We start from the raw sequence: 27,199 nt of genomic DNA on the forward strand, positions 1-27,199 counted from the left end.
GGTTTGAAGAATAGTGTTTTTGATTCACTATTTGTAGGCTCATACAGAAAAATCGCGTGCCCTGTTAAGCCAGTTTATTTTATCAAAGCCCGGTTTAACTGTAACCATATTGTATTTGCAATAACCACAGTACCTCCGCAATGACAACCATACCACAGTTGTCATGCAGAGATAATGTTGAACATGAAAAAGGTAAATTGGAATTGCACAGAAAGAAGCAGCAGAGCATAATCCAGGTTTTTGCAGAATGTTGAGATTTGACTGTTTGGTGCACAGATGATAAGAAACCTGGATGGATTTGCATAGATATACGACTAATGGATAGTAGAGTGCATATAAACATACTAATTGTGAGAGAATCTAAGAAAAGAAGAAAGAGAAGGAGCAGATACAAGTGTCAAAAGGCCTCTGCAGATGCAAAGCAGGATCGATGTGGACACACCAGAATAAGCAGAGAAAAAAAAGAACAGGAAAAAAAAGGGCAGGAGTTTTGGACAAAACTCTTTTTACTCTACTCCTTTTCTCCCTCTCTCTCTTAAAGAGAGTGTGAGATGGAGAGTTAAAGAAAAGGAGAGATGAGGGAGGGAAAGGAGAATGGGTGTGTCCAACTCTATTTGTCCCCTCCTTCCATTATAGAGGTATGGATGGGGCAGTCCAGAAGTTCAGTCTGGTGAGCTGTGCTAGTCCTGAGAGCCCCAAGCTCAGAGAAGTAGTCCAGCCACCTCACAAACATCTAGTCTGACTCCTGCAGCTGCAGCACACACACCACTCTCACCCTGTTACCAAAGATTTATTGAGTCCGTGAGATAACGCTGAGTTGTTGTGAGTCCCTGAGATAAGACAACAGCAGCTTCATTGCACCTGAGACTCTGAGCCGGCCACAGCAGAGATGATGATGATGAGGATGCAGCAGAACTCACGCGGCTTTCTGGTCCTACTCCTCTTGGTCTTCATCGCTGGGATAGCGCTGTCTGGTCCCTCAACTCCTCGCAGGAGCAGAGGTAGGTGACTCCTGCATTGTTGTCATTGCCTTATACTGAAATATCCACAAGAGGAAATAGTATTGATTGCAAGTGGTCATCATGGTCCTCTGAAAGTCGAAAATCCATGCAAGTGCATCATTGTGATTGTTGCTCTGTGTAAATCCTCTGAAGCACTGTTTGCTTTTCCATGGTGTTTCTCTGCCTTCTGCTAAATGCATCTTGGGATAAGCTTGGATGGACAATGTGCTACAGTTTGCAAGATGGATATTTGTCTTAAATACAAATGACAAGAGTAAGGGCTTTTTCTAAGGGCAAATTTCTGCAAAGTATATTGACAGGTGGTGGCTATTTAACAAATCTTATTTCCATTATCATGAATGTTAGAAGTGCTTTGCCTCCAAAAATGAAAATGCGTTTTTAGCAGTTTCTAATTTGCAGGAATCCCCAAATGCAAAAAAAAAAAAAAAGTGGATTTATTGTGCAGAAAAGAAAAAGCAACAGGGTTCATCCTCAGGCATCTTTCCCCCCGTTTTTATCTTGATATCTACGAACGTACCATTGTAATTAGATGCAACCCCTGATGACCTCATTTGGCTTTAATGTAGCCTGACTCATGTGTTTTCTCCAGAGTTGCTCTTGGTATCCAGAAAACAAAACAAGCTGTGAGGCGGTGCAGTGCACAAATAGTGAAATTCAAGAGGATTGAAGTTTATGTAAATTCATTTTGGAGCCTTCATTTAGTCGTTAAATATTATGCTAACACTCCGATTTCCTTTCTTGAGTCGCCTGTTACACTTTCAAATGATGAGAAACTGTGAGCACTGTTTTTACAGTCGGTGTGGTTTAGTAGATCGTTTCCCTGAAACGAGGCGAGCAGACAGAGACAGGGCGAAACAGATCAGTTACAGGCTTTAATAAAAAGGTTTCCAGGTACGGGGTCAAAGGTCAGGCTTTCAGACAAAGTAATGGGGTGGCTTTCCTGGAACCGAGCCCATGAAGCAGTCAATGTGAAAAGTTTATAAGTTAAGCTCATTTTTTTCAGGCTGATGATTTTTTTTATTGATTGTTTCATTTGTTTAAAACATGGATTTTTATTTTTTTTCAAATACCCGAAGAGAGTCTTTAAAAATAAACTCAGGCACAGTAGAGATAACATTTTTGGGCCTCTGCAAACGACCAAAAACAAATATATCCAAAATCTGAAGAGCAACATGGAAGTTATTACATCATTTTTGCATTATATAAAACATTAATGGACCAAATTACTTAATAGAGCAAATCTCTTGGAAAAACTGCACATTTTCCACAAAGGTTTTCCATATTGTCCCATTATCCCACTGCTCTCTCTCTCTCTCTCTCTCTCTCTCTCTCTCTCTCTCGCTCACTCACACCCACACCCACACACACACACACACACACACACACACACACACACACACACACACACACACACACACAGAGTCATCCTTTGAGGACTCTGATGGTAGTAAAAGTGATTTGAGCTGAACTGACTGGAGTCGATATAAAGAGGTGAGCGCAGTGGAAAGAGCTGCTTCCAGTGCGTAACTTGCAGGCTGAACTTGACTTGCAGACAAATCTCACACTGTGCAGCTTTGGGAGTTTGTTGAAATGAGATGTGTGTGTGGGTGTGGGTGTTTCTTTTGGGAGGAGAGTTAAACTCTATCTCTGTTCTTCTTGGACCCAACTCATGGTTTTAGAATGAAAGTGTTTGTTTTCTTGTGTCAGTGATATCAGAGCATAGTAATGGAGTTGACAGGTATATGCAATGTTAGATGATCTGTTCTTTGCACAGCTTTTAATGTGTTTGGGTTCTGAAATATTTACACTAAGCCGAGCGAACCCAGAGGAGATGAATGAGTTGAATCTCTAGAAATGCAAGAAATGATTCGCCACTAACTCATTTCAGAACTATATATACGACCTGGAAACTTCAGCCGAGTCGGACAGAACATGGCCTTGTGTCAGGTATACATTAATAAGAGAGAAATATTGAAGGAAAGAGCAAAGTGGGGGAGATTAGTGGACAAGACAGATACATTCAAAGCACTTAAGGAAGCTGAAAGAGGATCTAGTTGATGGGAAAAAGGCTGCTGACACATATAGAACAACAATGAATTAGTGAAGGAGGAAAGGATGGATGGAGCGGTGCCACAGTGGAAGGGAAAACAGCTGTTGCTCCGTCGAAATCTGTCAGGGGGGATATAAATGGTGTGAGACCAGAGAGACCTGCATGGACGCAGCCGAGGCAGGTGGGAAAATGTAGTGGTTCGATCCCAGACAAGGCTCTTTACCACTGGGCCGCACGTCACGGCCTCCTGTGAGGCCAAGAGCTGTGATTGTTCCAGAGAGGGACGGGATCAAAGAGGCTCCTGGTGGATTACAGTCGATATTCAGAGGGATGAGTTACTTCAGTCTGCAGGCTCAGGTTCTTCCCCTCACAGCCGATATAGGTCAGTGCAGCTGTTGGTTGGTCACCAGCTAAGTTATTTAAAATCCTCGCTGCTCTGACTGGCACAAGACTTAGCAAGATTTTCAGACTCCATTGTCTTAAATGAAGGCTTTTTATGTTTTACCAATGGCCATAAAGCATGTGTCTCTGCGGTGGAGGAAGCCAAGTCTCCTCCATCTCCAACTCCAGGACTGTGAGGCTGAAATACTTTACACCAGAGCCGTGTAAAAACACCCTGAGGCTGGGAGAAGGAGTGTGGTAAGAAAGGTCCGTTTATGGATTTACAAGTGTGTGATACGAGGGGATTTTTGAGCAATAAACTGCACCAATAGGAAGAGTTTATACCCTCATTTGGACGGAGTTATTAACATCGTACAGGGCTCAGCTGTGATGTTCAGCTGCTCGAGACAAGCTAACATGACGTCATGCCTCCGTGTCCGTTTTCCAATCTCCGAAAAAGAGCAGAAAATCTCTTTTCCACCGCACATTTTGATAACAAAGGCCTGCGCCAAGTTTCTTTTTTTCCTTTTGAGGTTTTGCTTCAGATATTTATAGTTCATTAGTTCACAGAAAAGTCTTGACATGATCTGAGTGTATTTATTCTCAGTGTTTATTCTAACTCTTCCTCTGAACCGAGAGACCGAGAGAGAGAGAGAGACACAGCGGAGCAGGAGAGAGCCGCTGATTGTGGAAGTCTGGCTTGATAACATCAGACAGTAAATCTTGATGTGTTGATGCCAATACTGCTGATGTGCTGGTGTGAATATTTATTTTCAAACACCAAACACACATAAAAATATCATGTTGCCCAGCAGCTGAACGTGAAGACAGCCTGTTGCGCTGACACCCCCATTAACCTAGTCCTTCTCCCAGAGGATCATCCATCACCGCTGAGGCTCCGTGATCACTGCTCCGCTGAGCCAAGTCTTTTGACATGAGTTTCCAGTGTTAGGGTGTTTCTCTGTTTCAAGCCAGCAGGATTAAATGGTCTGTGTTTTTGTCCATTACAGTATGATTACGATGGTGAAATATTTATTGAATGTTGTGGCATCGTTTATTGCATAATCTGACGTGTTTATTGGCTGATACCAAGAGTCACGATGGATTTGCTTGGACAGTAATTGTTTATGGATCGAATATGTTCTCTGCATGAAAGGTATAGATGGTTTTAATCTTTACCATGAGATTTACAATGTTATATAGATGAGCCCCCCCCCCCCCCCCATGTAAGTATTGATGTTTCTGCGAAGCTGTTTGCAAAAATCTGCCACCAACTTTCCATATGTACATTTGAAAATCAATAGGCCCTAGAAGCACACATGTAAATGACTTTGAGAGCAAGACCCATATTGAAACATACACAAAAGAAACACAACCTTATTTGTGTCTCTGTAGCTGTTTTGTGTCACTTTGTGCTCGTTTTAAATCAGTCAATGGCTGTTTTGTGACTTTTTGTGCTCATTTTGCATCTCTGTGATTGATTTGCATATTTTTGTCGTCTTTGGTTCTGTTGCTTTCCGTCTCACTGTGGGTACTTTATGTGTTATGTGGTCGTTTCATCCCCGTGTCTCACTTTGCTTCCTATTTAGTGTCTCTGTAGGCGTTTTGTGTCTCTTTAAACTTGTTCCATTGACTTTCCAATCAGAAATTAAACAAAGCCTCTGTCTTGACGTGTTCAGTCATTTATCCGTGGCTATGAAGGCGGGGATTGTGGATGTGATTATATTTAGTTACAGCTTTTGTTGAGGTTGTAAATCTGCAGCGAGCTCGTGTGTTTGACAGGGTCAGAGTCACCAGCACAGCTGACCTCAGGAAGTGTGTAAATTTAAACAGCCTCATTATTTTCATAACATTGTTCCCACACAAAAACACACAACATCATGTTGTATATTATCAGTTTTTTTGTGGCTAACCAAATGTCAGTCATTTTCTCTTTGTATTGTAGATGATTGATTACCAGGGCTGTAACTGGATCTGTTCCTGAAGCTTTATCCATTTCACTTTGGAAATACTGATAAGTCTTAACAGTCCCTAGGAGGCGTGTGGGCCAAATGGCCGCGGTGTCGTGGGAACACGCCAATATTTGCTTGTATTGCCAGAAGTTTCCTAATGTTTCATACACTCTCCCTCAGAGCCAATACCACTTGTGTTTTATCGGAAATATTGATGAGAGAATCAAAACAAATGCCGTTTTGATAGGAAACACATAGCTGGAAAAGCGCGAGGGTGTTTTTCAAATCCAGGGCTTCCCCCTCGTTCCCTGTCAGTGTCTGTTTTGGCATCAGGCAGCAGCTGGAATCGTTCCTCATGCAAAGTTCCACTATTTCATTTAACGCTATGAAGCTTTAATTTGAGCCAAGGACATGTACTCTTGAGAAATATAGTACATAATCCAGGCAGAAAGTTTTAAGCCTTGTACACTACGGGAGGTGAAAGTCTGAGTCCCATAGAATTTCTTGTAATTTCCACTGTGGAATAGAAAATACAAAAACAAGGCATGTTGTTGACATTTCTGAAAAGAAGAATTGCAATATACAAATTTCATTCAACAAAGCTGTATATGTTATAATAACGAATTCTCACCACTTATCATCCAATGGTGTTATTTATTGATTTACATGTGCAGCAGCCAACTGTCAGTCACACTTCTGGCCTCGCTGCACTCATCTGACTTTTCTGATGCACTTGATTCTGTTTCTAAATCGCTAATTGCTAGCATGCTGAGTTCTTGGCTAGTTTTGAAGGCCACATGACTGAGGCAAGTAATGAGAGAAAAATAAACAAATACTTTCATGCATTGTGTTTGCAGGGATTGCTTGTCTGTTCACTGGTTATTGTGCACTTCACTTGAGTTCATCTATGATTAAAGGCAAGAATGTTTAGAAACTTAAGTATTTCTACGACATACAGAGTTGAGATGAGTGATGACAATCCGCCTTTGGCAGAGATACAGAAATGGTTGAATCCAAACCTTAACAAATTCCTAACACACTGTGGCCACCAAAGAGAAACGGAGAGTTTGGCCTTCCTTTGAGCACTTTTGTAAAAAATGAACCACTGCATGCCAGGAACACCGGACAAGACCTGACCTGAAGATGCACAGACCATCTATCACAATATGGGCCTTGCCAAAGTCAGATCCTTTGACCGCCCCAATTTTCATGTTTCAAACTCAACTTTAAGAACTGACCTTCACCTTCTGCCCAATATATTCCACCCCTTGACAAATGCCTTTGTAACGAGATGATCAGATGTTATTTACCTGTCAGTCGATTTAATCTTGGGGCTGATTGATGCACGTTGCAGCCACAGCTCATATAGAAGCTGCAACGTTTGCAGTTCATGATGATTATAAAGCCCAATTCATGCTTCTGCGTCGAAGCTACGCTATAGCCTACAGGTGGACCTGTACCCTACGCCGTACCCTGAGGTGCACCTCCCCAAAAATGTAACTACGCATCTACCGCAGACTCGCTTTTCAGATTTTTGGATTGAGTTGATGTAACGAACATGGACGATTTCTTTTCTTTCTTCGTTGCAGTTCTTTTAGAAAAAGTAATCGCTCTTGGGCATCTATCAGCTCCAACACGATACGTTTAGTAACACTCGCCATTGTTCTGAAGTAAACAGAGACGCCAGAGAATTTGCAAAGAAGCAGACCAGAAACCGGAAGATACTCAACACCAGCATAGAAACCGCCACTAGAGTTTCGGCGATGTAATTGTAGGGCGTCTCACACACACCTACACACAACTGTGAATGCTCGGCCCCGTGCGTAGGCTACGTGCGCACCTACGGCGTAGCTTCGACACAGAAGCATGAATCAGCCTTAAGTAGCAGATTGACAGTGACTTAAATGTGACTAAAACCTTGGTTTTGTCTTTAATTACTTGCAGAACCTCCTTTTCTCCATCTTTTATGTTACTGATTCTCTTTGTGTCTGAAAAACCAAAGACTAATAGAATTTTTTTTATATTAAATGGTTCATGTATGCCCTCTCCTGCTTCCCCAGTGCGACGTCAGAACATGAAAGTTCGCATCAACGCCACAGGAGACACCATTGTGATGAAGTTTCTGCGACCAAACGCTGACACCAAGCTCGAGGGCTACATCCTGGGCTATGGCAGCAGCATGTTCTCCAAACAGTTCATTCCGCTGCCAGAGAATGGACAGCCGTATGAGACTGAGTTTGGTAAGGCAGGCTATTCATTTGTTATGTCCAATGTAGATTAGTTTTGACTTTTTTAGTCATGGCTAAAAGGGAAGATGAGTGTGCAGATCGATAATCTATGACATTACTAGTTTATTCTTCGTTTTAAAGATGCTGAGCCCAAGTACCTTATAGCCGTCCAGCCCATCCCGACCAACGAGGTGAAAAAGCAGTGCAAAGGTAAGGCTTGGTAGAAGTGACATTCAGATATGGATGGAGGCAGACATGTTTATTAAAGTAAGATGTGTTAACTTGTTCTCAGGTAAAGTGGAACTGCAGAAGCCACTTCACTTAGTGATTGGATCAGTAACGCCCACCTCAGTGCTCCTGTCCTGGGGGACACTGCTGAAAACACCTCATGAGGGCAATATCATGAATGACTGTGTAGAGGACGGGTGAGCTTACACAGTAACACAGACACAAACTGAATGCACAGGGTAACAAAGAAAACGCTAAAAACATAAATTGTCTTCTGTGAAATGCAAGCACAAATGTCCCTTGAAGGTTCGAAGGCTGGGGAAAAACAGGACAGATGAAACCTCTTGAATGATTGAGAAAACAAAATCGGCAAATCCATTTTCCTTTTATTTCTTGTACTTATTCTATCACTACAATGACTCAGATTCTTCATAGACTGTGGCTCAGGGGTTAGAGCGGTAGTTCTATAACAGGACTATGCTGAAGTGTCTTGAGCAAGATACTGAACCCCAAATTGTTCTCTTCTCAAGTGTTGCACATAGATGCACTGTATGAATGTGAGTGTGAATGGGTCAATGTAAAACTGTACTGTAAAGAGCTTTGAGTGGTCAGCAGGACTAAAAAAGTGCCATATAAATACAGGCCATTTACCATTTACGTATTATTTAAGATTAATCAGTATGTTCTATTGTCCTTCATCTTAGACACTACACGGTGCGCTATCGTGAGAGGAGCAGGAAGTGGAACTACCAGACTTGCCCTACCAGCGACACAGTCATCGACCATCTAAAGCCCAACACAGTCTATGAGTTTGGTGTTCAGCCCAACTCCAAGGATGACACTGGAATGTGGAGCAAGCCGGTCATTCACAACATCAGCTCGGGGGGATTAGAGGGTCAGTATCTTGTACATGATTCACTCACCATCATTTGAGAACCACTTGCTATGGCTGCTATAAATGGGGAGGTAGAGCAAAGCCACAGAGAAAACAACCTAGTATCCTGAAGAACTAAAGGCAATCAGGATTTGGACAACATTTTGGGGCTGAAACGTTATGAACACTCACAGCTAATAATGTTGATTGTAATGCATCATTGTCTGTGATATATTGGATGGTGAGGAGGCAGTCTGTTATCATAGAATTGGGCAGGTGTAAAGACCTGAATGACTTTGATATTGTCCAAACACTTACGGCCATCAAAGAATTGGGGTGCCTCTGGTACAGTAATCTGGAAATGGAGAAATCATGATCTGCAATGGCTCCACATCAACACTTAAAACGTAGTTAAACAAAGGGCATCTTCAGAAGTCTTGTGGTATCCATGCCTCGGCAGGTTGGAGCTGTTTTGGTGTAATGAATGCGAAGAACCAAAATATATTAGGAAGGGGTGATCATTATGTTTTGTCTCATCATTGTAGAGCAGTGGTCACCAACCTTTTCAAGCCCAAAATCACTTTTAAATTTCAAACGTAAGCCGAGATCTACCACCCACTTAGGAGGGTCAAATTTATAATTTTGTGCAATTTCTGTTAAAGGCTGAATGTACGAGCATAAATATACACAAAAAAAAGGCAGTTGTGCAACTTTATCAGTTCAATGCACAAATTCACATTGATATCAATTCATATTTACAGCATCTGTTCAATGCACAATATTTAGCTTCTCAGTTCAACAATATGTTTTGCAGAGGAGATGCAACTGCAGCACAATGTTGTTACATAAAGGCTTAGTCCTGTGGTAGTCCTGTATAGTCCTGTGTACACAAATAAATACCAGTACTATACAGTATGAAGCCGTGCATCTTCCGCTCCTGCAAATATTTCACAATAAAAAAACCTTTTTAAACACAAGACTGAATTCCGTTAACAGAAACGCTGGAGTGCTTTTATTTTTGAAACGCATACAGAATGTGTTGCATCCATTTATGTTTGTGACATAAATTCATCAGATAAACATTAAAACTCAGGTGAAAGATCATTTTCTCTGTTTATTCTGCAGTGGAACACAATGTTTATCTGTCTATAACACAAATGTATTTACAACACTTTCCGAACCCTTTTCAAAGTAAAAGCACTCCAGCGTTTCACTTTCTGAATATATTCATTTGTTCTAACGGGCTTTGATTGTTATCGACAGACCGGAAGATACGCATCTTCATACCGTAGAATCATGACATTTAGTTTCAGAGATCGACCGGTAGATCGTGATCGACGGGTTGGTTACCACTGTTGTAGAGTATATAGAAGGAGAACAAGTATAGAAAGGTTTTATTAACAAAAAAAATACTTCCACTATTTGGTTCTTTTCTTTAAAAAAAAGCAAGGATTGTTTTAAAGTTTAGATGTCCAGGCGTTAAGCTACTTTTTCATTATCATACCTCTAAAATTATCATCATAGATTGATAAAGATGATAAAGTGAAAAGTTGCTGGAGGTCTTGCTGTTATCTTTGGCAAAAAGCATTAGGGGCCGTTTAGCCAGATTTATTAATTGTCCAGGGAGAGTTCTGATTCCCTGATAACATTTTTTATTAGTTACCAAAACAGAAAATCTTTTCATGATGTTTCTGTTCTGTATCTTGTTTCTCTGTAATTTTAGGGAACAACATTGTTGCTCATTCCCATGTTTTTTTCTTGTGAATACGTGAAGGCAAATAGTTTTCACCCAGTAAGTGCAAGGGACTGTGGTGACATCATCTTCTTATGCAGCACAATCCACTGAGATACTGAATCAAAACCATCTTGTAGTTTAGTTTTTATTAAGCCACTACAAAGGACTCCTCATTCATCATCATGAAATTAAACACATCTTGGACAAAGCGTAATTGAAATGTGGTTTTATTTTGTTCCTTCACTTTTGTTGGTTCGACTTTACTGACTTCTTCACTGATCTGTCTCTTGTGTTCCCAGAGAAGGCCATCAGGAAAATCTTTAAGCAGCCCCTAAAACCTGTGGTACGTATTGGACACACTTTTTTTATAAACTATTATCAAGACATAACCTAAGTATTACTCCTAATAATATGACGTGTTTAACGTTAGAATGTTATTGTAGGAGCGAGAAGTGTCACTGCACAGGTTCTAACCAAAATAAATATTTTAGGGAGCAGGTGAGTAGTTGGAACAGACAATATACTTAAAAGTCTGTTTTATGTGCACAAGTGAGCTTATGCTATTCTTAGGGTTATTTGCCTCATTAATTTTCCATCCAACTGCTCAGTGGAAACAGCATCAGTGCAGCCAGGGTTGGCCAAGCCAAGAAGAACCGGCTGCAGCTAGCTAACTTCTGGAGTAGTAAAAGAGAGGGAAGGGAGATTGGATGGAGGGGGAGAACGATAACGGTGTGGAAACGAGTTGAGAGGGGAAAGGTGGTATTGATTTTCTGACAGCACGGGGCTGCTGTACCATGTGCTCCTGGACTCAAACCCATAAAACACCACAGCTGTTGAGCATCAGCTGCATTGCTTGCTCATCTCTAGGGAAACTCAGAATAACCATTTTTTCACTGGGGACTTTACCAAATCAACATGGAGGAGAGGGTGTAAGTGTCCGGGAATAAAGAGAAAAGATGATAGTGAGGGTAAATGTGTATTGTTTGTGATTGTGTCCTCTTATCTTTCACCCACCAGAAACCTATAACATCAGGTCCACGCTCCTTCCCCTTTTCTCCTCGCCATGGTAAGCCTGCAGAGACATGCTTTTGGTTAAACCCACTGAACCCTTTTAATACAGCAGCAGAATTTTTATAACACACTTTGATTTACCACTGTTCAGAAATATCTGTTTCATGTCTTCTCACTGACTTCACAAGATTCAGCACTGGAAGAACTTGAACTCCAACTATGATTAATTGTTTTACAAATAGAACCTAGTCACTTCCACCTCGCACTTACTTTAAATCAATGTTTTCGGGAGATTTATTGCAGATGCCAATTAGAGTAATATCATTTTTAAAATTAAGTGTACACAATCCAGTATACCACAAATTACCTTTAATTTTAACATGTTGCCTTCAGCCTACTTTAGCCTCCTTTGATTGCAGCTTTATAGAGCAATGGATCAAACAACTGACTGAATAATGCAAAATGGTCTCTCAGCAATGAACCCATAAGCAACTAGGATGCCACTCAGTAGAGCGCATACCTCCTCCAAAGCCCAACAGTTCCCTTAAATTCAGACTGCACCAAATTGCACACTCATAGATTTTAGTTCCCCAAACATACCTGTTTGCTTTTTTCATGAAAATCCATCTATTATATCCTGGGAAATTGGTGAAAGTATAAAAAGCAAAAAAACGCATATCTCACAATGTTAAAGAAAGTTTAAAAAAATCCTGGATGAATTTAATGGTTGTTGTTTTTGGGGCTCATGTCCCATTCCTCCACCAAGTTTGGTAGAAATCCATCCAGTTGTTTTTTGCGTAATCCTGCTGCCAAGCAAAAAACAAATGGACAAGGGTGAAAACAACATAACCTCTTTGGCTGAGGTTATTATCACCGCAGTTCGCAGTTTCGTTTAACTCTTAAGTTTAAGCCCAGAACTTTTCTGTTTTGATTAAATCTCACTGCTCTACTCTCCTCATCGTCGACTTTGGTTGTTTTCATCCCCAAACAAAATCCACTTCAAAAGTCGATCAACATCAGCAACGAGGTGGATATTTTTTTGAATAAATAATTGTTTTGCTCTTTAACTGTTGATAGGCAACCTTTTACTCAAAATTTCAAGATTATATACTATTATATATTTGGACAGTTTTAGAGTTCTGTTCATTGCTGGTTTCTGCTGCGAATTAACGGCAGATTATTGTACATTTAACCATATTGTTCCTTAGGTGCCTGGCATGGATATAGTTGGTTAACAGCTGATAGAGATGCTAAAGGTGCAGATCCTAATGGTGAAGAAAAATATAATGAATCCTAACCACAAATGAGACATAATTTTTTCCTCTGAAATGTATTTGTTTGTTGTAAAATAAATTAACAAACATAATTCTTTTACAGACTCTTTTTTTTAGGACTCTGCGGGCATCTTAAATCTCAAGTCCTTCACTTGAATCTCTCCTCCTCTGTTTTTGTCAGTTCTCCATAACAAGACCCAGGGCAGACTGCCCATCTCCCGGAGCATAGCGTCAAAGACAACTCTTGGTAATGACTTTTATGACCTCAAATTGAGTTCAGCAGTCAGAAAGAAACAACTTGAACTTATAACTGACCAGTGTACCTGACTTTTCTATCACTTTCCTGCTGGAAATCTTTGTTTACTGTACATACAAATTTGTTGTACATTCTACAGCACTTACAGGAACAACTTTTCTCCAAGGTCTACTAACATACACTATATTTCTCAGCTCCAACCACAAGTACTACTACAACTACTAGACAGGAATCTCTGTCAACCCCTGGACCCACACCGCCTACCGTCACCAAACGGCCAATCGGTAAACAGTGAATCACAGCTCTTCTTGAAAAAGCTTCATGGCTCTCATACCGGCTGCAATCATAGACTTGGCGGATTGTAACTGAGAGGCTGTCAGTGCTTTACAGTGTTTGTAATGACCTGCATGAGTGGCATGCAATGAATAAGTACTGTAGCTCAGCCATTCCTGTGGAAACTAGCTGATGGTGTCAGCTGTTTGGATTGCACTGAGCGTAAGATAGGTGGTCTTGGCTGCATGGCAACAACAAAACTTGAAAGGATTCTTAATGATCGTTTGAAGGATCTCTTGTGTCTTTTCGGTTGTATTTACATCTCATTTTCATGATTTAATCTTCACAGTTTAATCACAGGACAGGACATTACTCGAATCGGAAATCTGTAGGACAAGCCTTGAGTACTGCAAAGGATCTTTCCCAACCCTCGAAAGAGTTGACTGTTAGTCGGCACTGAGAAGCTTGTTAGCTGCTGCTCACTTAAACAGTGCCAATTTCAACTCAGTCATATCTCAAATACATCCCATTACAATTCTTAATTCCCCTGTATCTGTCTCCCATTTCTTATGAATGAACTCATGAATCATCTTTTTCCCTTTCAGTATCCATTCCATCAATTGATATTTCATAATGGTTTTTGAAAATACCTCCATATGGTCTGTCTGCCTTTGAAATCTGACCCCTTCTATCAGACTCTTGCCAGTTGGGTCTCTAAAGTTATTGTGTAACCTGTGCTGTAGTCCAAGACCAGCTTGGTGAGTTCTTGGGTGATTCAGATTATCTGAATTTAAACTGTTCCTTAACTCTCTGTATGTCTTGTTTTCAACATTTTCTATACAATAAAATATGTTGTTCTATTTCATTTTTCTAAAGTAACCTTTTCTACAATCTATTATATTTGAAATTATATTTTCAAGCTTCATGTTCTCTTTCTTGGACGTCCCAGGTGGAGGAGACCTCTCCAGATCTGTCTTGCCTCCTTTCCTTGAAATTCCATTAGCTCCCAAGGTCCATCCTACACTACACATTACTCCCACTGTGGCGTCTGTGCCAGTCTCCCACACACATGTGGATAAACATGGAGTGTACCCACAGCATCGACCACAACCAAAGCCTAAACCAACATCACAGTACATACCCCAGACCCAACCACAACCCCAACCAACATCAACACTCACACCCCAGACCCAACCAAAACCCCAACCATCATCAAAACTCATACCCCAGACCCAACCAAAACCCCAACCATCATCAAAACTCATACCCCAGACCCAACCACAACCCCAACCAACATCAAAACTCATACCCCAGACCCAACCACAACCCACACCAACATCAAAACTCATACCCCGGACCCAACCACAACCCACACCAACATCAAAACTCATACCCCAGACCCAACCACAACCCACACCAACATCAAAACTCATACCCCAGACCCAACCACAACCCACACCAACATCAACACTCATACCCCAGACCCAACCACAACCCCAACCAACATCAACACTCATACCCCAGACCCAACCACAACCCACACCAACATCAAAACTCATACCCCGGACCCAACCACAACCCCAACCAACATCAAAACTCATACCCCAGACCCAACCAAAACCCCAACCAACATCAAAACTCATACCCCAGACCCAACCACAACCCCAACCAACATCAAAACTCATACCCCAGACCCAACCACAACCCAAACCAACATCAAAACTCATACCCCAGACCCAACCAAAACCCCGACCAACATCAAAACTCATACCCCAGACCCAACCAAAACCCAAACCAACATCAAAACTCATACCCCAGACCCAACCACAACCCCAACCAACATCAAAACTCATACCCCAGACCCAACCACAACCCCAACCAACATCAAAACTCATACCCCAGACCCAACCACAACCCCAACCAACATCAAAACTCATACCCCAGACCCAACCACAACCTCAACCAACATCCAAGCCCAGGTCCCAGATCCAACATCAACCACAACCGACATCAAAACTCATACCCCAGACCCAACCCCAACCAACATCCCATCCAGTAACCCAGACTCAACCACAGCCCCAAACAACATCCCAGCCCACACACCAGACCCAAACTCAATCCCAACAAACATCCCATCCAGTACCTCAGACCCAACCACAACCCCAACCAACATCTCAACCCATAACCCAAAACCCAAGTCAAACCCAACCACAATCCCAGCCCAAATTCCACACCCTGTCTCAATCACAATCTCAACAAAAGTCGAATATCCAACCAGAGCCTAAAAACACAACGCAACTCTGGGCAGATGCACAATCTCAACCAACACTCCATCCCAAACATCAGGCCCAGCATAAAACACAACCCCAAATAAAGACGCAGGCCCCACTTCAACCACATGCTCAACCATCTCCCCAGCCCACATATATGGCACATGCCCACACACCTTCACCAACACTCCAGCACATACCTGATACCCAACAAGCACTACCAGGGATTCACATCCAGCCCCAGTCTCAACCACAATCTCCAAATACACCTCAGCCACAAACCCAAACACACCCTCAACCAATGACTAACCCACAGTCCAAGCTAAATGCCAAGGAAAGGCCTAAAGTCCAACCAACATCTAAACCAAAAATTAAGTCTGTCCAACCCAAGCCTAAAACAAAACCCCTGTCAAAGAAAAAACTCAACCCCCAATCCCCAATAACTCACCAAAAAAAGCAACCTAATCATCAACCAAAGTCTAAAACCATGGACAAACAACAAACTAAAGCAAAAACACTAAAGTCACAACCTCCTCCAAAGACACAGACTCAGTCCAAACCTGAATCTCTTCCCAAACCACACCCCACATCTAAGAGTCGATCACATCCTCAACTTGGGCCACCATTGCAGCCTCAGACCAGGACCTACTCTGAACCCACCAAGGTCACCCCAAGATACACTTTCCCTACGGGTAAAGACCCTACTTTTTGCCATCAGCAAACCATAATTAAGCTTCAGCACTTGATCTTAAATTACATTTTAAAAGGGGCGTATTGATTTAAATGTTGGTTCTATTTGTATTGACTTTTTAAACAAAATTGTATCCATTTTCTGGTAGTCTCAGGGACGTGGTAAAACTATGTCCCCATCCGATTGATTTTATATTGTTCAGTATTCTCGGACTACATGTAAAAGTTTACTCTTCGTGGATATCATAATCACAACAAATACCCTTTTTTTCGCAGCGTTAATTTAGAACCAACAATCATCTCCTTCTGTATTAAAGAATAATTGTAGGATATGCCCCCTTTAAAAGTTTAAACATTTTCATAGATATAAATATTCTTAGAATTCAAGTGAGTTCTCTTTCATACAGCTCCTAGTCCACCTGAAGAGGGCAAGCCTCTACCAAGACCTGCCCTGGCTACCGAGAGAGCCGGTAGTTACAATCTTGGTAAACACCATGACGTTTGTCACATTAACATTTCTGCTTTTTCGTCAAGCCACATGGAACCCAGTGCTTTCAGTTGTAACTCAATCCATTGGATGATGTCACTGCTTCCCCATCGCCATCTCCATCCCACCACCCTACACACCCTACCCAATCATTATCCCTGCCTCTATGTGTGAATCCATTTTCAGTCCAGCACAGTCACCTCACCCCTGCCCATTCACACCCAAATGGTCTGGCTATCTTTCAATCTCATTTATGTCTCTGTCACTTAATTCATTGTCCTCATCTGCATTTTTTCCCCACTTTTCTGTCCTCTATTCCATTTAGGTAAAGCTCTCAAGTTCTCAAGTGGATTGTCTCTAACCTCCGCAATTGCCTTTTTGCACGTTTAGGTACTGGCATCCACAGACCATCCAAAGCTGAAGTCCCTCGTTCTCCCATTAGCCCATCAATTCCTGCAGGAGCAAGAAACAAAACCCTCTCTCGCACCCGGATTCCTCCTCATTCCACTGGTGTTGGTGTCAGAACAGGTTCTCCATCCAAGACATTGACTTCTTCTCGCAGCTCCAGCACACCTGGGGGTAATGGAGTACTCACTTTCCTAACCTGCCACTTCTATCCTCTCATTTCCTCTCCAACATCAGCAGGTTATCCTCTCCCTTCACCACTCCTTCTGCAGTTGTGCATCAACAGGAGAAGACAAGAAAACTCACTGTTCTTAATGTAGATGTACAATAGAAATGTTTGTTCTTCTACCTTCTCTTGCTCGATTTTCGGCTTCATGTCCTCTCACAGTCCATATGTTCTCCACGCTGTGCCACATGTGCTCAGTGTGTATCTCAAACCTTTACCTCGAGCAGTTGTGGGGTCTCTGGGGTCAGGATTGTTAACATGATTTACAGTCCTTCATGCTGACAGGGTGGGGAGTTTGGCCACGACACTGGCCAGGAAACACCACATTTTACACCAACCATGCCAGTCTGAGAACTGTGCAGACAGTGCAGCTGCTACAACCAATCTCCCTTTTTTCTTTCTCTTGCTGTATCTCTTCTTCTCTCAAACACACCCTCAAACTTATTTCTGAAAAGTTATGAAAGAAGGCAAAGTCAGAAAAGTCAAGAGATAAAGTCAATTCCATTTGTATCAAGAACATCTGCAGAACTAGGTTGAAAACACGAACACGTTTCAAGCTTAATCTTCACAAACATTTGACAATGAAAAAGAAATATGAAAGAGCTTTTTTTCCTTTTTTCTGAGACAAAGAATTTTACAACCGACCCTTTTCTCCCTCCAGCAGCCGATGGGGTTCATCATAAGCCCATTGCTCTTCCTAAGCCTGTGGTGTGGTCCAAAGAAAACCCTGGTAAAGACTAACCAAGTCACCTTTCAGTGTTCCTCATTCACTAACCCACGAGGCACTGTTATGTCCCGTCCCACACAGTCACACTGATCTGTGCTTTTGTCACATTCTCTCATCCTCTGTGATGTTCAACTCACTTGTCAGTGTGATGTTTCCTGTCTGTTGTGTTCTGTGTTGAGGTAGTCATAGTACACTTGACTGAGACTGAAGCCGCATACAGTATGAATCTAATTTTGGTTTAGACCTTTTCTCTCCACTGTAAATAAAGATGGACGACACGTCTCCACTTCCTCCCACTATCCAGAGATGAAGCTAAAACACCCAGGATATGAATGCTGCCATCTTGCACTGACGATGTAATTTGGAGCCAGAGTCTGAGCAGTAGTGATTGTGGAATGGACCTGCAGCACCAAGGTCCCGCTGAACAATCAACATGCTTTGGCTTCACTTTTAGGGAGCCATCATGTTGATCTGTAATCAAAGCTTGAAATCTGAAATCATTTGACATTGCTGAGCCTGCTTTTTGTAAAAGGTCACACTATTCTCAGACAATCCATCGAGAGTAGTGATGCAAACCACCACATGTATTGATTGTGACACTCTTAGTTGTGAAGACAGGTTGCGCTTCAGTCTCATGTTACAGCTAGTGTGTGTTATTTCTGGAAACATCGACAGTTTCAGAGGTCTTCTAGGAGTCGCAAGGCTCTACGGAAGCAACTCTACAAAAAAAAAGAGTAGTTGTTTTGCCTGCCATCCTGCACACACCTCAAAACACAAAGTGACTGTTTTCTTTTTTAAATAAAAAAAAAACAACTAAATTACTACCTCTTAAACCAAACAACACTCTGCAGCTTTGTACCTTATATCTCTGTACTCAAAATCTGGTAAATTAAAGTGTCCTAAACAATTTTACAGAGTTCTAGTTCATATTGGCATTTCAACTTCCAATGTAAAGAGAAAACTGGTATGTAGTATTTCAATGGGAATATTTTTCTAGCCTGAAAGTTAAGTCTCTTTTGATAGCACATATTTCCACCTTCTCTGAAGATGAGGTTATCCGACAGAAACCAGTGTACACGCACCACTGCCGCTGTTATAAATCACAGATCAGAGTCTGAGGCCTTTGGCACATCAGAGGCCCGGCCTTTCTGTTTGACTGGTTAATTGTGAGACGGCAAACAAAACCAACCCTCTGCAGAAACACTGACCAGATCGTTTTATACACATTGTTGACATTGCATCTTATCACATGACATCACCTTGGCTGTGTTTTCATTCCCTGCCCAGTTACCCATGACTTCACCCTGTTGAGATGTCTCGTCTTTGTATCTCACGTACCCCTGTCTTGTGTATTTTGCATTTTTTGCACCGCTTTTGAATCACTGCCTCAACATTTTGCTTGACTATATATGAGCATATGTTTGCCATTAGCTGTCAGTTATGCCACGAGTGAGTCAGAGTCTCTACTAGAGTGTATTCACAGTGCTAATCAGTGAGACTTGGCAGATGCCGTTTGAGTTTGTCTTGATAGTCTCAGCTCCTCCAGGGGGGAGATGCCAGAGATCACTGATTTATGCAGCTCAGGGGGAGGTCAGCTCCAGCGAGGAGGAACTGAATCCAAAGGAAAATGGGATGCTTTTTAGGCCTTGATAATCGGACATCTACAGAACCTTTTCAACAGGGACCATTAATGAATCTCTTTGATAAGAAAATGACAAATAGACCCTTCTCTGAAAATGGATTAACCTTCGAGCTGTGATGCATGTAAGTGATATTTCATGTGTCAAACCTCCCAGAGCTTCTCGAATCACAACAACGATTTTGGGAGATTACGCTGGTTTAACAACATGAAATCATGGCAGAACACGCATATTAAGAAATCTGAGTCTGACAGTTTGTGGCAAATATGTTCTCATCACACGGCCCTGTTCTTCATGCGCTCACTCCAGTTCACTTAATCTACCTCATTTGTTGTGTTCATCAAATAAGGGATCGGGTCTTATCTCATCGCTTGGCTCGATCTTTATTTTGTTGTACTTTCTGTGGTGTGGGGATTTTCTGGAAAATTTGATAATCAAACTGCAACAGATCCAAAATAACTTTCATCGAATGGGTTCAAAATCATATAAAAAAGTTATTAGACTTTATACATTGGTTTCCTGTTAGGGATTGACAGAGTATATTTTTTTTAATTCCCCAGCTTTACTTCAGGGGATTTTTAGGATGAGCGGATGAAGCAATGGTTTATTGGTTCAAATGTAGTAAAACCATTGTTTTCATTAGTTGAAGACTGTGGCAGTGCACTTCACACAGTGACTTCAGCGTTTAACATGCAATCTGCCTGGCTTCATGTGCTTCATCGTTGCTTGTTTTATGTCCTCGTTTGTACCCTTGTTTTTTTATTTCAGAGCACAGTTGTCTCCTCTGTTTTTGAATCTATAAACTTGACATTCTTTCATCGTTCATCGTTTCATCAAAATAACCAACCGCACTTATTTTCAGTTTTGCATCTGTTCTTCAGTGCCAGCCACCTGCTGCTCCGTCTCAGTTGTGATTTCTAACCTGAAATGGACTCTTGTTTCCCATGATTCCCTGCAGTTCTGCAACCCCCTATTCCCGTCAACAAGAGACCCAACCTGGTGGGGAAACCAACTGACCATGGTGAGGGCGACAGTGATGGATGCACTGAACACTGCTGCACCTTGTCCCTTGTACTGTAATTACACACTCAAAACCCAAGGGGAAGACTTGACTCACACTGATTCATGAACCAGTGACTGTCAAACTTTTTTTTTCAACCACTCCTTAAATTTAGAAAATACTAGAAAGCCTCCAACACCTCAAACATTTATTACCATATTGTAAGCTGTTGTTTTATTAAAATGTTATCATCTGTTCCACAAATGTAAAATATGCAAGTTAAAGGGACAGCATGGCATTTTGGGAAATTACAACTTTATTCTTTTATAGTTTTTTGAAATATCAGATTTTATTGTGCCTTTGAGTGGCCGTAATACTCAGTCGTACAAAACCGCTTTTAATGATACCGTTTGTATGAATACACCAAACAGCATTCATCTTTGCAGAGCAACTCATATCAGGCTTTTTTCTTACAGTTTTCATATAAGTGTACTTGTGTGCGATGTCAAGAGTGTAAATAAGTTCATGGTTCGGAGCATCTGGGCATCCTTGGACGCAGCAGATGTATTGAGGCAGACCTTTTCCCCTTCAAAGAGCACAAAATATATTACTCAACAAGTCAATTTCTGATCTTTCTGCAGCCAGGAAAAGGCAGCAGAGTTGTTCAGTGAAGATGGCCAGAGCAGATGGACCACAACTGTGTGTGTGACTGTGAGTCAGATGATGACGCAGGTGAAGAACTGATCTATTTTCCTCCTCCTTTCTGTCCTCAGATAAACCCATGGACCTAAAACAAGGAGACAAAGAGTCCATCTTGAAGCCATTCCCTCTGGTCACAGCCAAGCCCAAACAAGAGCGAAGACAGCAGACGACCACCTCTGCCCCGGCAGTAAACAGTACGAGAAACAAGACTTTTAATGAGTCCTCGGAGGAGCTGCATTTTTATCTTATCCATAGGTGTTTGAAAATATATGATTAACATGAGTCTGCACATGTACATTGATAATAATCAGGATATAGGGTTATGCAGATTGCATGTGCAACAAAGAATAAAAGAAAAAACATTTTTAAGTTACAGAGGCACGAAAAAGAGTGTTGCTTCAGCTGGTGCACGGGGGGCTGGTGTTTGCCCAGAGCTGTAAAACTGAGGACAGAGAGAGCTGCCAGGGACGACTGGCACATCAAACCAACCATAACTCCTCTCTCCTGTTCCCTCTTCAGGCAGCCGCTTTGACATATATGAAAACTCCTCCATATTCAGGCCCCTGCCTGCATCAGACCTAGACATCATGGGCAAGAAGCGTTTTGTAGGTAAGACGTCATCTCTGCTGCAGGTTTTAAGCCTCCGCTATTGAAATCATCCGCTTTTTATCAAAACCATTCATCGAGTAAAAATATTGAAAAATGTAGCATGTATGAATAATTAACCGCTGTACTGAATGTATCTCTCTCCAGCTCCCCACGTGATCTACAAGACGGATAAAAAGCCAGAAGAGCCGTGCTCCATCACCTCCTCTCTCTCTTTTTTCCCTGAAGAGGAGGGCAGCGATCAGAATGTGACGACCCCGCCCCGCACTCCTCCCTCCAACCTTACTGTGGTCACCGTGGAGGGCTGCCCGTCCTTTGTCATTCTTGACTGGCAGAAATCTGACAACGAGACCAGAGGTGCAGCACATGCAGAGGCTATTTTTAAAGTCCTGTCTTCAGGATTCTCTTGGAGAGTCAGTCCAGGATTGGAAGCCATATACTTTTTGCTTGTTAATATGTTATAACTAATGGCTAAAAATAACGTTTAAATTCTTTCTGTTTTTGGTCAGAATATGAAGTTGTGTCCACCTCTAAAGGACCGAATGGACAGGAAATTTCCATACTGACGACCAACCAGACACACACGGCCGTGGAGAATCTCAAACCGGAGAGCAAGTATGTGACCCAGAAATCGGATAAAATCATGTCATGGAAAAAACCTCCTGTTGGTCAATTCCTCTTACTGTTGCACACTTGGGGAACAAGCACCAGGTTTACATTACTGTAAGGTTGTCTAAATAAACCCTTTGTTTAATAAATACTTTATGCTTGAAGTACTGGCTGATTACAAAAAGTAAGGTTCACTGCAGACAAGTATTAAATTACACTGAAGATGCATTTGTTCACTCGCAGCTCATGCAGTAAATCCCGTTTTGCAAAAATGGCCAAAGTGACACAAAAGCTGAGGAAATGAGGGTGGAGCGTTTTTTTAATTAGATCTCAACATCTGGAAATCTCGAAACTCACCAGAACCCACCCCTGGGCTAGGTTTCTGTCCCAGATTTCGCCAGGACATCTGAACGCAGCACGTGGAATAACCATGAGCTGTGTGTGTGTGTGTGTGTGTGTGTGTGTGTGTGTGTGTGTGTGTGTGTGTGTGTGTGTGTGTGTGTGTGTGTGTGTGTGTGTGTGTGTGTGTGTGTGTGTGTGTGTGTGTGTGCGTGTGTGAGTGTGTGACCCATACTTAGCCTTCAAAGGCACGAAAATATGTCTCCCAGCTCTGGAGATGGGAGGAATTCAGCTAAAGAGTTTGGTCTATTCCTTTTTTGTGCATGTAACTCAGATTTCTTCTCAATGTTTCAGTTACGAATTCAAAGTAACACCAAAGAATGAGCTGGGAAGCGGACCCTCCACTGATCCCGTGACGTTTAGCACAGAATCAGGCAAGTTGAACAAACTTAAACATCTGATCCACTAAAGTCACACTGACAGAGAACTCTGAGACTAAATAGCTGCACGTTGCTGCCACTGTACATTATGTGTTGCGTATTATCCGGCAGCTATTCGCTTCGCTTCGGATCTCAAAGGGTGGGCTGTTAGTCTAATGACTTCAACGTGACACTGAGGTGTGACTGATTAGACTCTCGGGTCTTGTCAGATCGCCAGATGTCCTAATTTCTAACAGACGGAAATCCTTTACCTGGTGATCAGAGCGCTACGTGAACAAAGTTAGATTTGCAGCAGTCATAAAAACAGCTGAATTATGGCCCTGAGTTGAGGAAATCTTGTGTTTGAACTCACAATGACAACACACAGACACAGGAAAGCTTTGCTGAATTGGCCTCTTGCCCTTCTGCAATCAAAGCCCACACTTTTGGATCGGAGCTATGCTGTGGCAAATCAGCTCTGATACAAGTTTGGCTTTGTCTTGCATCATAATTCAAGATGTTTCATGTTTGTTTTGAGAACGTTATTCATTAGAACGTTCTCTCATGTTTGCAGCTGATCCTCGAGTGAGTGAATATGTGGCAGGTGAATATTCTACTTTTTTCCTTATTATTTGTCTGTTGCTGTAAAGTCAAGCAGTTTAATATGTTGAACCTTCTCTATTTCATGTTTACACAATTAATGTGCAGTGTATGAAGCATTTGCTTTTAATGATTTCCTCACAGGCAAAGACGCCATCTGGACTCAGTTCCCATTTAAATCAGACGGCTACTCTGAATGCAACGGGAAGCAGTACGTGAAGAGAACCTGGTACCGGAAGTTTGTAGGGATCCAGCTCTGCAACTCGCTGAGATACAAAATCTACCTGAGTGACTCGCTCAATGGTAATTACACTGAAACCGAACCAAGCAGCTGCTCGGGATCCTCAGGGGCTAATCACAAATCACTTTGGAAAACATTGCATCTGTTAAATCTCTCTCGACTGAAAGTGACCTCAAATTGACCCAATTCAGTGAAGAACATTTAGTGAAGAATATGACAAAACAATTTTAACACCTTTCAGCTGTATCATACAACCTTCGTCACCGGATGACGTTGATCAGAGTTTCAAACTTTCATGGAATTCTAGATGTTCTTTTTTCTGAGTTCTCGTCAAAAATGTAATCTGTTTAGAAATGAATTTATAGTTATTTTGCCTTGATGCTAAATGCTGTAAACCATGGTAAATTTGAAGAGAGATTGACAGATATTTTCTTTTTTAAAGCCAAATACTTTAGTTCCTATGTCCTCCATCTCTTTAGGTAAGTTCTACAACATTGGAGATCAGACGGGGCATGGTGAGGACCATTGCCAGTTTGTCGACTCCTTCCTGGATGGACGGACCGGCACCCAGATGTTTGCTGACCAGCTACCAAGCAGGCTAGGTATTTTAGTTCCACCAATCAGTAACGTTATCATGTCATTCAGGTGTGTCAATGATGTTATGTAGGTTGTAAGTCATTCAACAACTTCATTGTGTTGTAGATGATATTGTTAAAGTCCTGGATAATCGTCACCAGTGTGTTGAACTTTTCTTGGACCTGCCCCTAACCCTTGGGCTAGTTTTATTTAGTTCCAAATCAAGTTCTCTTAAAGTTGCTATATGTTCCACAGGGGTCTGTCTTCGATCCACTTTTATTCTCTACCTGAACATTGAATGAAGTGAAATGCAAAAACTTTGACACAAAAATCTCTCATTTCAGGGTCAGATAATAAAAAAAAAAATTCCTAATGTAAAACTGTGATAACATAATATACACAAAATTGGCATATTTGTACATACTTCTTATTTTCTTACAAACTTCTATTCATATTTCATTTTTCTATTTATTGTAATTCATGATCTATATATTCTATTCCCAAACCCAATAACAATAAAGTTTTTCTGATTCTAATGAAGACATTTTATCACAAAATAAAAGACGGTCTTCCTCTGTCTGTGTCTTTGTACCAGGGTTCTACAGAGCACTGAGACAGGAACCTGTCCACTTTGGAGATATCGGAGGAAAGTCACATGTTACCTATGTGGGCTGGTACGAGTGTGGCACACCTATTCCTGGGATGTGGTAAGATCCCACAGAGCTGGCCCGGAGGATGGCTCCCTAGCTTCCAGGAAGAAGAAGACAAGCTTTTCTATAATGTTACCATGGACACTGTCAGTTTGAACTTGGCCTACTCTCCCAGGTGTGAACCTCTATAGAACTATCATGTGTCACAGAACTCTGTCCCATGCATTTGTAACATTGGTCTTAATTTCTCTATTTATCCAAAATGCCACGATGGACAAAAGAGTGCAGGAGTGTAAGTGAACCAAAATGTTGAATATACAGTAATCGGCAAAACTATTGGGAAGCTGGCTCCCAAAGTGTAATAACGTGTATGATATTATTTATCAAGGGTTTGTTATTGAATATTCTGTGTGCTTGGGCTTTTGAGATAAGAAAGTAAAAGTTGATCCCAGTACTTGCATGTCAGTGAGCACACACAAACATCATTTGTACACAGAAAGGGGCCAAATCATACTTTTCGTTGTACAATTGGACTCTGTAAAGTACAAGTACACACAGACATGCAGAATCGACCTTCTGCTGGCCCTAAGGGATTATTAGCAGTTGCAGTTTGCACAGTATTAAACTTTTGTTCATATATGTATATGATGTCAAGTACAGTTTGTAAACCAGTGATCACAGAAACATTTCAGGTAAAACATAAAACAGTTTTAGCCAAATTGTTGATCTGTTTGTAAGAAATCCAACGTTTGAGTTTCTGTGGAGTCACTTGAAAACAAAAGCATTTGTATTTTTTTATGCCCGTGCAGTCTTGTATTGTAGAATAAAATAAAGAATAAAATATATATATATGTTTGTAAAAATAGAAATAAACTGAGCTTCAATGACATAATTTATGTTTTGTGTTAAAATCATTGGAGAGAAACTTGCCGGTTTTTCCACATCTGTCACGTTGGCAGTTGTTTTTGATGGACCACTTATGTTTCCAGCAATAAATCATGTTTTTATATATACTGATACTTATTTCCATTTGACTCCAGTGCTTTTTATAGTAATGGAAAGGTTTAACATTTTTGGAAGCACAATTTTCTACTTTTATACTTACATTTGCCTTCCTGCCAAGAGATGTGATGATCAAAACTGCCGCTCTTGATTAAAATGACATTAATGTAGGAGGCAAAACTGTTTGCACCTCAGTGTCTCATCCAAGGTTAAGTTTTCACCCATTTGTTGGTTTGATCGCTTGCCAGTTGATTTTGAAACATATTATATATTTTATGAATATGTATAGTTATTTCTTTGATATTTTCACCCTTTTCCTGGGGAATAATTTATGGATCTTGATGAAAATAATACATATTTAAAGGGACTGATATCAAAGAGTGTATGAAATTTGGTCCTTTTTGATTGAATTTAAGGGGACTGTTTGGCTTTGTGCCATTCTACAGGTTTGTTTGTCAGCAGGATTAAGCAAAAACCACTGGACAGATTTCCATGAAACTTGGTGGAAGAATGGGACACAGGCCGAGACAGAACCTTCTTGGGGCATTTTCACAGATTTACCAGGGAATAATTCATGAATCTTGATGAAAACAACCAGGCACGTTAAGGGGACTGATGGTCTGCAATTTTGGGTGCAAATCCAAGAAAGAATCCGGATGTGGGGAATTTAAATGTGGATTCATAAGGAGACTGCCATCAGGGAGGTATGTGCTCTTCTGAGTGCCT

At 41.4% G+C, this 27,199-nt stretch overlaps 1 protein-coding gene across 4 annotated transcripts; it reads left to right on the top strand.

The window, feature by feature from the left end:
• Positions 1 to 658: 658 nt before the first annotated feature.
• LOC117754782 (target of Nesh-SH3) lies at positions 659 to 26,480 on the top strand. 4 transcript variants are annotated; one of them, XM_034574014.1, is made up of 21 exons: positions 659 to 1,001; positions 7,466 to 7,645; positions 7,775 to 7,843; positions 7,926 to 8,058; positions 8,566 to 8,756; positions 10,770 to 10,813; positions 11,488 to 11,536; positions 12,937 to 13,002; positions 13,206 to 13,295; positions 17,122 to 17,310; positions 18,024 to 18,092; positions 20,688 to 20,750; positions 21,503 to 21,625; positions 21,951 to 22,040; positions 22,185 to 22,394; positions 22,547 to 22,652; positions 23,340 to 23,419; positions 23,979 to 24,008; positions 24,149 to 24,307; positions 24,725 to 24,847; positions 25,417 to 26,480. In XM_034574014.1, exons 1-21 carry the CDS (start codon positions 890 to 892, stop codon positions 25,530 to 25,532), a joined length of 2,292 nt encoding a protein of 763 aa, XP_034429905.1. In that variant the 5' UTR covers positions 659 to 889; the 3' UTR covers positions 25,533 to 26,480. The 4 variants fall into 4 exon arrangements, with proteins under 4 accessions (XP_034429905.1, XP_034429906.1, XP_034429907.1 ...); XM_034574015.1 differs by having other exon boundaries at positions 18,027 to 18,092; XM_034574016.1 differs by lacking the exon at positions 18,024 to 18,092.
• The last annotated feature ends 719 nt before the right edge of the window (positions 26,481 to 27,199 follow it).

This window comes from Hippoglossus hippoglossus, chromosome 21 (genome assembly GCF_009819705.1).
Source record: "Hippoglossus hippoglossus isolate fHipHip1 chromosome 21, fHipHip1.pri, whole genome shotgun sequence".
NCBI classification, from domain to species: Eukaryota; Metazoa; Chordata; class Actinopteri; order Pleuronectiformes; family Pleuronectidae; genus Hippoglossus; species Hippoglossus hippoglossus.